Source organism: Diachasmimorpha longicaudata, chromosome 15, assembly GCF_034640455.1.
Source record: "Diachasmimorpha longicaudata isolate KC_UGA_2023 chromosome 15, iyDiaLong2, whole genome shotgun sequence".
NCBI classification, from domain to species: domain Eukaryota; kingdom Metazoa; phylum Arthropoda; class Insecta; order Hymenoptera; family Braconidae; genus Diachasmimorpha; species Diachasmimorpha longicaudata.
The window spans coordinates 2,930,232-2,942,526 of NC_087239.1; the positions used below are offsets into that span (position 1 = coordinate 2,930,232).

General features: G+C 39.8%; 2 protein-coding genes across 6 annotated transcripts in view; one reads left to right on the plus strand and one right to left on the minus strand.

Moving 5' to 3' along the window:
* LOC135169529 (uncharacterized) overlaps positions 1-12,295 on the minus strand; it is a 131,044-nt gene that overhangs the window by 85,349 nt on the left and 33,400 nt on the right. The window lies entirely within an intron of this gene.
* Positions 1,217-3,579, plus strand: LOC135169779 (histone-lysine N-methyltransferase SETMAR-like; the record flags this gene model as incomplete). Its single annotated transcript, XM_064135075.1, has 1 exon — positions 1,217-3,579. A coding segment is annotated over one exon (762 nt), but the record flags the coding sequence as incomplete, so codon positions are not given.

The window sequence follows — 12,295 nt, forward strand, 5'->3', positions numbered from 1 at the left end:
GCCTTCGACAACACCTCCTTTGATACGATGGAGAAAGCGGCGGCATCTTTTGGGATTGAGGAGACGGTCACCAAATGGATAGCCGCCATGCTCCGAACTAGAGTTGTCCACTCCACCCTTGGGGACAGTGCGGTAAGGGCTGCGGTAGGGCGGGGCTGCCCGCAGGGGGCGGTTATCTCCCCTCTGCTATGGCTCCTCGTTGTCGACGGCCTCCTCACTGCACTCGAGGAGCTGGGGGTAAGGACAGTCGCGTATGCAGATGATGTGGCACTGCTGGTAACTAGCAGGGAGGCAAGCATGCTACATAGCAAAATGGAGAAGGCGCTGGACTATGTTCAGCACTGGTGCACATCGAAGGGCCTAAGGGTAAACCCACGCAAAACGGAGATGGTGCACTTTACAAGCAGAAGGAGGGGTTCCATTAAAGCTCCCTCCATCTATAACACAGTGCTGAGATTCTCGGGAGAAGTCAGTCACCTAGGTATTTGGCTCGACAAGAAGCTCAGCTGGAAAAAGCATATCGCCATGCAGATCAACAAGGTCACTATGACATACTGGGCATGCAGGCGAATGTTCGGAAGCACATGGGGTCTAACATCCAATCAGCAACTAGCTCGTTTTTGGCACTTTGGCGTGATCGTGAAGGAGCATGTGCTGAGCGCCGCAAAGCTACTCGAAGTGAAATCTTATAGAATATTAAAATAATAATTTTTGTTCTTCATTCCTTTAAATTATACAGTCTAAGTGTTCTAGAAGTACCAAAGTTATACCGTTCCTATAAAATACCTTATAAATGTACTAATATTATTTTATAGTCCATTTTTCTGAGAATCGACTTGACTACGCGTATCCCTGTGCTGAACTAATGAATCAATTACCGAAACGCCTCTTCTTTATTATCTATTAGGGGGACCGGAAAGTAATGTCGTTTCTGCGCATGCCAATACTTGATTGTCATTTGTCAGCTCATTGTTTTGTTCAGAGGCGTACCAAAGACATTGTGAGGTTATAGTGATTTCTTTACTTATAGACAATTGAATTACAATTTTTTTTTGTAATTTTGGGTAAAATGGCCAGCCAAATACCAGAAGAGGTACACATCCGGCATTGCATGCTCTTTGAGTTTCGCAAGGGAAATAACGCAACAGTTGCTACCAAAAACATTTGCGATGTTTATCCAAATGCACTGTACATTCGTAAATGCCAAAGGTGATTTTCCAAGTTCAAATCGGGTAATTTTGATCTTTCCGACTCGTATCGATCAGGAAGACCATCAGCGTTAGACAACGACGTGTTAAGGGCGGAAGTGGAAGCAAATCCGTGTCAGACGATCGAGGAATTGTCAAACAGTCTCAACAAACCTTGGTCGACCATCCAAGAACATTTGAAGCAGATTGGGAAAGTAAGCAGAGCAGGTGTTTGGGTCCCGCATAATCTGTCCGAACAGAATAAGGCTAACCGATCAATCACATGCAACTTATTGCTTCAACGACACAACACAGAAGCGTTTTTTGATCGCTTGATCACAGGAGATGAGAAATGGGTCCTGTATGATAACCCAAAACGCAAAAGGCAGTGGCTCTCTCCAAATGAAATCCCTCGGAGTACTGCTAAGCCAGGTTTACACCCCAAAAAAGCGCTTTTGTGTGTTTGGTGGAGTATTCGCGGCATTGTTCATTTTGAATTACTGAAACCTGGACAAACTGTTACTGCAGACCTCTACAGCGAACAATTGCAGCGAGTCAATCAATCTTTAATTGAAAAGTGGCCAGCGATTGTCAACCGAAAAGGCGTCATTCTCCAACATGACAATGCAAGACCGCACTGCGCAAGGCGAACTCTAGAAAAAATTAATGAATTGGGGTGGGAGGTGCCGCCTCATCCACCATATTCGCCCGATGTTGCACCATCGGATTTCCACTTATATCCGAGCGCTGCAACACTTTTTAAGTGGCAAAACATTTGCAAATTTGGATGATATCCAAAATGCCATCTCTAGATATTTTGCCGAAAAACCAATTAATTTTTATCGATCAGGGATTGAAAATTTACTCACTAGATGGCAAAAGGTTATTGACAATGATGGGGAATACATCATTGATTAAAAATAAAGACTCGTTAAAAATGTATGTGTTTGTATTTAGCGTAAGAAAACGACATTACTTTCCGGTCCCCCTAATATTATGTATGTCAGTTTTTTTAGAGCTCAACAGTGGGGCCTGACAAAACACAGTAGGTGGAGAAGAAAGATCAGAAAAAATACCCCCCACATCCAAAATGTGTTAAAATTCAGCCAACTTAATAGAATTTAAAACTTGGCTGTGATACCTCGGATGCAGCGGCAATGTGATCGCTCTCTTTCTTCGTTTTTTTTCCATTTAATTAAGTCCATTAAAGATTATTGTAATGATCGTGCACGTAAGGAAAAGTCGATGCCAACTGCACGTAATTATAATATTTGTGTTGTCGAGCCTTCAAAACATGTTTACGATGGAATTTAAGTGGAAAAACAAGCAACGGCACGTGTTATTTCTTTTGAATCTTCATATCACAATATCGTTAACTCTTTATGACTGTGTACCCAATTCATATAATTTTAAATAAATACAATATTCTGTTGCGTCGCGAAAGATTTTTTCGCGAGAATTTTTTCTCTATTATTATTTCTTTCCCCGTATTCCACAAATATTGTAATAAGATTCAGATGTAGCGATAATACACCGTATTATCGCCAATTCTGAAATGTTCAGTTTATGTCCTCAATTATCCATGTCCTTTGACCGTTATTCGCGGGAATTCCCCAAGTTAATTAAACACTTTGAATGTATTGTTTACCCGAAATCCCGCCGTTTATTCGAGTAATTTATGTATTTAGTAGGGTCGCTCATGGAATGCATACCTTACGGCCCAAGTGAGATCCGATTATCCACCCTCATTTACTATGGTCATGCTTCCCCCACTCCATTCATCATTTTATGTGCGAATACACATTTGATTTCCAATTAGTTCAAGTTTAGTCTCCAACTTTGTAACAGCGCGGAACTAATCGGTGTCTATTTCAGCCTTGATCGAAGCGCCGCAAATAGTCCCATCATTGCATTCAACAGTGAAGTTCTTCCGATTTTTTTCAATCCTAATTATAAATTTATAACAACTGTGAAAGTGTTGTTTTGTATTTAGAAATAAAAATAAATATGATCGAGTATTTATTTTAGAAACCACGTGATCCAACCATTTGATTCTTCATCCAAAAACAAACATATTCTCAATTATCATATACATTAAATCAGAACGTGATATATAAGGTGTGTGAATAAGTCTTTCCCGTTTTTTTCAAATTTTGAGCCTTTATTGTGAAAAAATGGTTACAAATGAATTATTGAAAGTATTGGCCATCGCTAGCTACAACTTTTTCCCATCTTTCTGGCAACATACGAATCCCGTTGCGAAAAAATTCGACCGGTTTGGCCTCTATCCAGTCATCCACCCATTTTTTGGCTTCCTCGTAGGAATGGAAGTGCTGGTCAGCCAGGCCATGCGTCATCGATTTGAAGAGATGGTAATCAGACGGAGCAATATCTGGACTATACGGCGGGTGTGGTAGGACTTCCCATTTGAGCGTTTCTAAGTATGTTTTCACCGGCTGTGCAACATGTGGGCAAGCATTGTCATGTTGCAAAATAACTTTGTCGTGCCTGTCGGAGTATTGTGGCCGTTTTTCTCGCAGTGCGCGGCTCAAACGCATCAATTATCGTCGATAGGCCTCGCCTGTGATCCTTTCATTCGGTTTCAGAAGCTCATAGTAAACCACACCTAGCTGGTCCCACCATATACAGAGCATGAGCTTCCACGTCGAAATCACCGCTTTTGAAGCGTCGAAACCATCCGCGAACACTTGAATCATCGACACAACCTTCTCCATAAGCTTCCTGAAGCAATCGATGCGCCTCGGCAGCAGGTTTCTTCAAATTGAACCAATAAAGTGAAACTTCCCGCAAATGACGTCGACTCGGCTCAAATTTCGACATTTTCACGATATCAAAAATTTATGATGCGAAAAAATTTCAACTAATGTGTTAGTGTAGAATTGTTGACAGATGAATAAGCTTTGATTATGACATATGCAACCATTGAATACTCGCACAGTATTGGTGGCAGCATCTCTTACAAAAAACGGGAAAGACTTATTCACACACCTTATATATTTTTTTGCAAAAATCATACTTTTTGCACAGCATGATAAAGAGACTATCTAATAAAAGCACAATTCAGAATCCCGTCAACTGGTCAAATTCAACTTTACAAACTACCCATGAAATAAGGAATGTTCATGTGGACGATTATATTATCTGTCTTCCACGGAAGACGTCAATCACCATTTATTCTCGTAAAATAAAAACCAAAACGGTTTTCAATTTTTTTGACCAGAAAGTTGATGTTAATACCCTATAGAGTTCAAATAAAAGAATTTAATAACCGATATTTTTGACAAAATTCGTTTAAACGATGCTTACAAGGCTTTCAGTTGAATTTTAGTCAGCTGAAGTATTTTTTTAAAAAGTAATTTCAACCGAACTTGGCCATTCAATAGAATCGTCCATCGAGTAGACGGGCAGACGGTATTCCATCCTTTACAATGATTTTATCACTCACTTCTTCATTGCTTTTATTGGAAATAATTATTGTGCTATAACTCATAATTTTTTTAACTACACCATAGAATCCATTGTGGGTATTTACTAAACACTGTTTGGGTGTTGTAGCGATTATTGATCTTTTAGGAAAAATTTTAGTTGTATCAATCTGTTTATCGGCCTGATCAGTCTCACAAAGTGGTAATTGCTTATTTATAGAAAGAATTGAGGCTTTAAAAATATCATTACGAAAACTTCTTCAACTTCCTCCAACTTGGATGTTTCATTCCTTCCCTTGATAGACGAAAAGTAATATTTAAAAAAAAAACAATTATTTCAATGTTGTCGCCATTCCATATTCTAGAACTTAGAAAGAGCATAGCTAACTCCCTATCCTCTTATAAAAATTCAATAGTGAATAAAAAAGATTTCCCCAACATTTCCGAGTCTGGTGCCATGAAGCATTCCCCAAGACCAATGCTGAAACATCCGCAATCTAACCATCACCCTTGAGATTTTCCCCAGAACCAGATGTGTAGATTTTTCCCAAAATTTTAAGTGGTGTCATCTTGAATAATTTCCAATTGAAATTTACGTTGATCAAACAACCTTCTCACCCCAAAACCAATCATAAAAACTATTGAGACAAATTCAGTTGGCAATGAAATATTTCTCTTCAATCCCCCTCTAGTCATTCTACGAGATAATCCCCTGCAGCTGCCTTTCTTCTACTATGAAGTGTAATAGACATGGGGATGTCTGTTAAGACCATCCAAAGACGGAAGGAAGACCACCCAAGCCCGAGACGATCAAATAGAGGAAAGCGTGAGTGCGAGAATATAAATAGAGAGAATAAACTTATTAATTAAATAATTTTCCACCCCGGGGTGGCTAAACCCGACAAATAGGCCGTAGAAGACATCCCCCCTCCACGCTCAGGTGGTTAATTAAGGAGTCGCTCGTCCTTTTACTGATCCCGGTATGAGTTTTGTGGGCCCACCCAAATTATCGTGAAGAAGAGCCAAAATACGAGTCATCCGGTAGTTTTTGTAGGATTCACCCTTTGTTAATCTTACTGTTTGTTCTTGGATGAAGAATCAAACGGTTGGATTATGTTATTGTTAAATAAGCACAAGTCGTATTTATTATGTGATAATTTTATTCATTTATAAGGAAAAACACAAAGGACACTTTCACAACCTTATCGTCTTACAATGATGGTTGACTTAAAGGCAAGGAATTTGAATTGAATAACCGGACTCTTTACAGTGCTTCGATTAAGACTGAAAATGACCGATTCGTTCCGTTGTTGTAATGTTGGAGACTAAAATTGAACTAAACTATTAAATGTGCTTTGCACATAAATTCGAGAATAGAGTGGGAGAAGTATGGCCATAAAATTAAGGTGGATGGTCGGGTCTTATTTGGGCCGTAGGGTCTGCGCTACATGATTGACCCTCCTAAATACATGAACGACCCCAATAAATGGTGGGAATTAGAGCAATAAAAACTAAAAGCGTTTAATAGATTTGGGGATTCCCCATTTCGGCTAATAAACTAAAAATGTCAGAATTAACGATAGTGTGGTTTATTATCGCTGCATCTGGACATTATTACAGTGTTTGCATATTGAGAAAAATTAATAATAAGGAATAAGATACGAAAAAAGATTCCACGACGGAACACTTACGGGCATTTGAATAAGTCATTCGAAGGTCGTTCGAAGCAGGTACAGCCCCTTTCTTCGACGAATTGCCAGGCTGTTTTGGATTTGAAGAATTAGTTTTTGGTTTTGTTTAAGTTTATTTAACCCCCCTGGATCCCGAAGAATCAACCCGTGGGAAGCGCCAAAACACTAGAATTATCTGTGAGTAATCACCTAATGAGAACCCGATCGGTAAAGGGGAGAGCCAGAATCAAGGTTAGACTAATTAGGCTAGAGAGGGTGACACTAGCCGGTGCCCCTCGGAAAATTTCGGGAGAACCTCGGGAAATAGGGCGGAGCCTCCCGGTTCTTGCCGATCAGATCACATCGACGTGATCGATCAGTCGTATTCTGCGGATCGAAGAGATAAGGAGTTACAGTTAAATGGTCAGTTAAAATATAGTCTTTGTTAAGTTGAAAATGACGGGAAAGGGCAGGCGTAGACGCCTGGATTGTATAGTAAGGTAATTGTTTAAATTATTCGCTCTGGGTTAACCCCAAAGCGCCTTTTTCCACTTCCGGGTGGCTAGTAGTAAGAAATAGTAGGGTTTTTCCCAATATTGTAATGACTTACCCGCCAAGTAATAACGGCTACCCTCCAGGTTTTACCTGTTCAAAAATCCCTTCACTGGTTAATTCCCCCCTTGGTGTAATACCATGGGTGGGCCCATTGTCTCACGCATAAAGTGCGTTCGCGTTTCCGACAGGATTACGGTGATCCTGTACGGTTAGAAATGATTCGAAATTGTTGAATGTTTACCGGAAGCACCTACTAGAGTATCGCGATTTAATGGGCTAAAGCTTTTGATTTTCGCCTCTACGGACTAGGCGTTTTCGCGAATCAACGGAAGCGTATCTTCCGGCCTCCAAAGAATCTCCCCTACGCGTGGTGGGTTTCGCATCCGTCTCTCTCTCTTTCCCTCTCTCTCTCGCACGCCTTAGATTAGCTATGCTGTAAGATCTTTAACATTTATTGGCTATTTTTACATTGTTTGAAGTGACAGTTTTAGGAGACATATATTTAGAGAATTCGGCAAAGTATTTGGGAACCTATTCCGAAGCTTTGATAATAATTAGGGATTTATTAAAGATTATTCAGGATTATTAATCCTAGTCAAGACTAAAGGAAATTAATTAAGGGGAATATTGAAGAAACATAAAGTTAGGAAAGTTTTGAATATCATTTGTGGATAATTGGGAGGACGGAAAATTTGGAAGAATATACATAATTTAATTATTCTTGTGACTTCTTTTTTTTATTTTTCCCTCCTAAATCCCTTATTTTGTAGCCAATACCTCTAGTTCCACCTGAAATCCACCCCTCTCTCCACAACCTAGCATACTCAGCGACCCGAGGACCATTACCTTTCTCCCGAAATCTAATTGTCTTCTTTTTTTTGATATATGTTTTAGTTACGTTTTCGTTTTTGCGTATTTTGGGATTCAATGATTGAGATTCAGCCAAAATTCCGGTTTGATACTTCCGGCTTAAAAAGTATCTGGCGCCCATTGATTTAAATTTTTGAGTCTAATTAGATAAAGGGGAAGTAGGGCGAAAGTGATGGGCATTTTCCGACCCCCATAGAAAATGTCACGTTATAGAAGACGTGCAGGTCGACGAAAGAGAGTCAGTTAGAACATCAGCATCCTCCCGACAACATTGGCGATAGTTTCTAAGTTCTCGAGTCACTTATACTTGTGTAAAACTAAATCCAATTTTCTGTAGACCAGACAGTCACCTTTGAAAAGTAATAAAATACCAGTGATTTCTATATATTGTGGGTGCAGAAATTAATCCTGTTCGGTCGCATATGGAATTAATATCCAGAGGACCGTTAAAGATCTTTGTATTTTTTCAGAAAACGCGTAACCTTCCCATTTCTAGAAATATAGTTTAATCCCGGAAAATTCTTGGTTTGCACATACAACTTGTAAATTTTCCCACTTTATTGTCAGTAAACCCTTGTTAACAACTTCATACAAAAAAAAAATTGTTTTTCATAAAATTTTAGTCACAGGACACATTTCTGTAGCGAAGTGGTAAACTAGGATAGGTGCATTTTTTTGAAAATGGGTTTTTAGTTTAAATTGAAGCATAACATCGTTCCGGAGGTCCTCACAAAAGAATTTAGCTGAAAATTAATTGCTGGATTTGAACCAGGTCTGTTACGAGGGGCTTGTTTTCAGAGGCAAGCACGCATTCACGATTTCAAATAATGAAGCAAGTCGTGTAAAAATACTAAGATAAGTCAACTTATCCTTTCCCAGCAACTCAACCTCCGAGGACATGTCAAATTATCTTCATTTGCGCTGTCATAATTTCACTTATCCTCCTCATTTTCGTTCGATACTGGCACCAAAAATTAATTTTCAGCTAAATTCTTTTGTGAGGACCTCCGGAACAATGTTATGCTTCAATTTAAACAAAAAACCCGTTTTCAAAAAAAATGCACTTATCCTAGATTACCACTTCGCTACAGAATTATAATTAATCAAGTTCTGTTATTCATTTAAACCCCTTATAACCGTATCGCTTTCGGGTTACTCGCCGTAAGCCAAAAATATCGTAAAAAACATTGACGTACCACAGTGTTTACCTGAGCCGTACAACCTCAGGGAAGGGTCATTTGCAAATTTAAATAAAACTCGACTATCGCGTCAATAAAATGATATAACAAATCCCATCAGTGAAATTTTATAGATACTAATTACATTTATTGGGTATTGCAAAGAAAGGTAAAGTGAATTTAGTCCTTTATTCTTTCGAGTGAAATTAATTTATTAGCTCGAACGTGTCCTAATCAACTCGTGATTACGGACACAACATTGTACCATGAGCTGCTCAATTTTCCGGCTACTATAGATTCTTCACGACTCCATGATACGTGTGTTCTATTTTTTTATCCAAATATGAAGTCTCATTGTTAACAATGCATACGTGGCATTCTTCTGATAGAATGAGATTCGATTGTGATTCAAATTTTTGAGCATTTAAAAATAATTGAGACGGTCGTATAATAATCTTCATGACCGAATTGTCAAGTTTCGAATACTACTGTACGCATGCTTCCCAAGAGTGTGAGCCTAGCTTCTGATCATGATAAATTACAGGGCCCTATTACAGCGACATTCAGGTGATTAAGAGTTGTTAATCAAATGAAAAATGGACCGACGGAAAACGAAGAAATAGGAAATGATGAAATGAGCAAGAGTAAAATGAACAATCGTCGTCAAAAGCGGAAAAGGCAAGCAAAAATGGCGGATGATTGAATCTGCGCAGAATCAGATTTCTGACAGAGCTAATTTTCTTCAAATACGTTCCCGGTTCATTATATTATTAAATAAACGGGTAGTTATAGAAAACATTGTTTTAGGACAGTAAAAAGACCGGCGGAGACAAACATTTGAGCTTATTCCATTGATAGATATCCGTCCGGTAACTACTCGCAACTCATACTCAGTAGAACTAGTGACCGGATTCACTATTTTCGTCAAAGAAAAAATATTTTTCATGTCTGTTCGGTTTTTTACGGAAGTTTTCGCTCACTCATACCCTCTCCACACATACACACAGTCGTTCTGCTCTCAGCTTTACCTATCTCACGCATCTTGACCAACTCACTTGAGTCGTGGCCTTTTCACCCATGACACGGAAGGCGCCACGTACTGGATAGGGCAACAATCCTTCCAAATTGCTCTAGATGGGCCTGGTGACCCCGGAATTGGGGCACCTGCCGTCTCTTAACCCGCTCTCTGTCGTCTTGTAGATTCTCATGTGATAACACCTAATCTCTCGCGCCTATGCGACTTAGCACTTCACTTTGTTCTGCTCTTACCAGTGAATTGATATCACTTTCTCTAGTTTCGCGCATTAGCAATCGTTCGGTGATGAACACTAAGGTCATTATTATTTTTTTGTACGTCAAGTGACTCGCGATAAGTTTTTGCTAAAAGAACCTGACGAGATTTGACCAACGCCACGCGATTGTGAATTATATTTCGCTGTCTCGTCCTCGAGATCAAATAGGTAGTAGCGCCTCTACTATGTGGTCCCACAGAATATCCCAAAAATTCAAAAATTTTTTACATGCTGCCCCCTATCTTGTGCTTACTCTACTCCTTGCCCCTAAACGCCATTACGTTTTTCTGTGCCGTCCCGCGAAGTCCCGCACGATATTTGCTTCCCAAAAAATAAGAATTGAAGTCAAATACACATAAATTGAACGTGAAGAAGAGGATGGAGTAACGTGGACATCATAAACGGCGATATCACAAACGAAAGGATGAGTTTGTCGATGATGTAATGGCGAAGGTGCAACGATTGGAAAGAGAGGGTAAAGGCAAACGACATCGTCGTCATCGGCGGAACAGTTCCTACTCCTCGTCATATTCATCAGACGCATCAGGCCATTCCAAGCATCACAGATCCAGGTATCGATACGGCGGTGAGTGTTACCCGAGAGGTACAACACGTCTCAGATACTTGAGATCAAGTACGAATTGAGTTGATACAGCGGTGATCATTCTCCAAGAGAGATCGCACGCCTCAGACTCAGTACAAGCGGCAAATCGAGTTGATACAGCGGTGATCATTCTCCAAGAGAGATGGCACTCCTCAGACTCGCCCGCGAGGATCTCCACGGACCAACCAACCCCAACGAAGAGGCTGCTCGTCCGGAGACCAGTAAGACACACGAATCACAGGTAAATATTTCTGAGAAGAGATCAATGAATCTCAGGATTTCGTTTTTTTGTCGGACGAGATTCTCGATCTATTGGGACAAGTTCCGAGCAACGAACACGCATGGGGACCAGACATACACACGCATAAAATTATCGGGTGTTGAGAGCTCCTGACATAAATCCAGAGAGAAAGTCAGCCAAGACTACATTGGTCGGTAATAAAGATTCCTTTTCAGAGTAACATTCAAACTCAACTGAGTACAGCTACGGCAGCGCTGGGCACGGGGCTCATGTGGGCCATCAAGGCTAAGGGAGCTAATGAGAAGCCAGTCATCGATGTCAATTATACACAATTGATTTCAGCACTAAACGATTCCAGTTGGATTATTGCTGTATTACAGCATCAAATTTCTATTTCAAGACGTGCCATGATACTGCCATTGATGAGTCCTCTTGTTAGAAGGGCTATTGGGAAAAAATAAAAAAGTGGATGGTCGACTTTTTGGAACACAAGGTACGTTACATAACCCCAGAGCTCTCACTCATGGGGACCACGTACGAAAAATCGTTTCCGACGTCGTTAGATGTAAGTTCAGGCTATGTTGCAGGACGATTAGTTTTTTTTTCCCCTACCTAAATGGAAAGCCCTGACATCAGATCCTTTCGTCATATCAGGGGAAAAGGATATAAACCATCGTTTATCCATCGTCCCTATCAACCAACACCCCCACTCGAGCCAAATTGGTTCGGTTGAGGATACAAATATGATGCATACAACCATAGAAAAATTTTTGCATTGAGGAAGTCCTCGGCAGATGTCAACCAAGAAAAAATCAATTTTTGTCATCATACTTTTTACTGGATAAAGCCAATGGTGGTAAACGGTTCATACTCAATCTAAAGAAACTTAATAAATTCATAGATTCTCCGCATTTTAAAATGAAAGATATGAAAATGGTTCAAAGATTGATGAATAGAAATTGTTTTTATGGCAAGAACTGATCTGAGAAACTCATATTTCTTGGTTCCAATTGATCAAACACACAGAAAATACCTGTATTTCTTTGTTTTCAGGGAGTTATATATATGAATTGAATTATTTACCATTTGGCCTCACAGCGGGTCCTCAAGTGTTCACCAAATTAATCAGACCAGTAGTTCATAACCTCAGATCCAGGGGACATGTGTCAATTGTCTATATTGATGATTTTGTTTGTTAATTGGAAATACTAGAGAGGAGGGCCTTAAAAATGTCAATGATACTCGTCAGTTA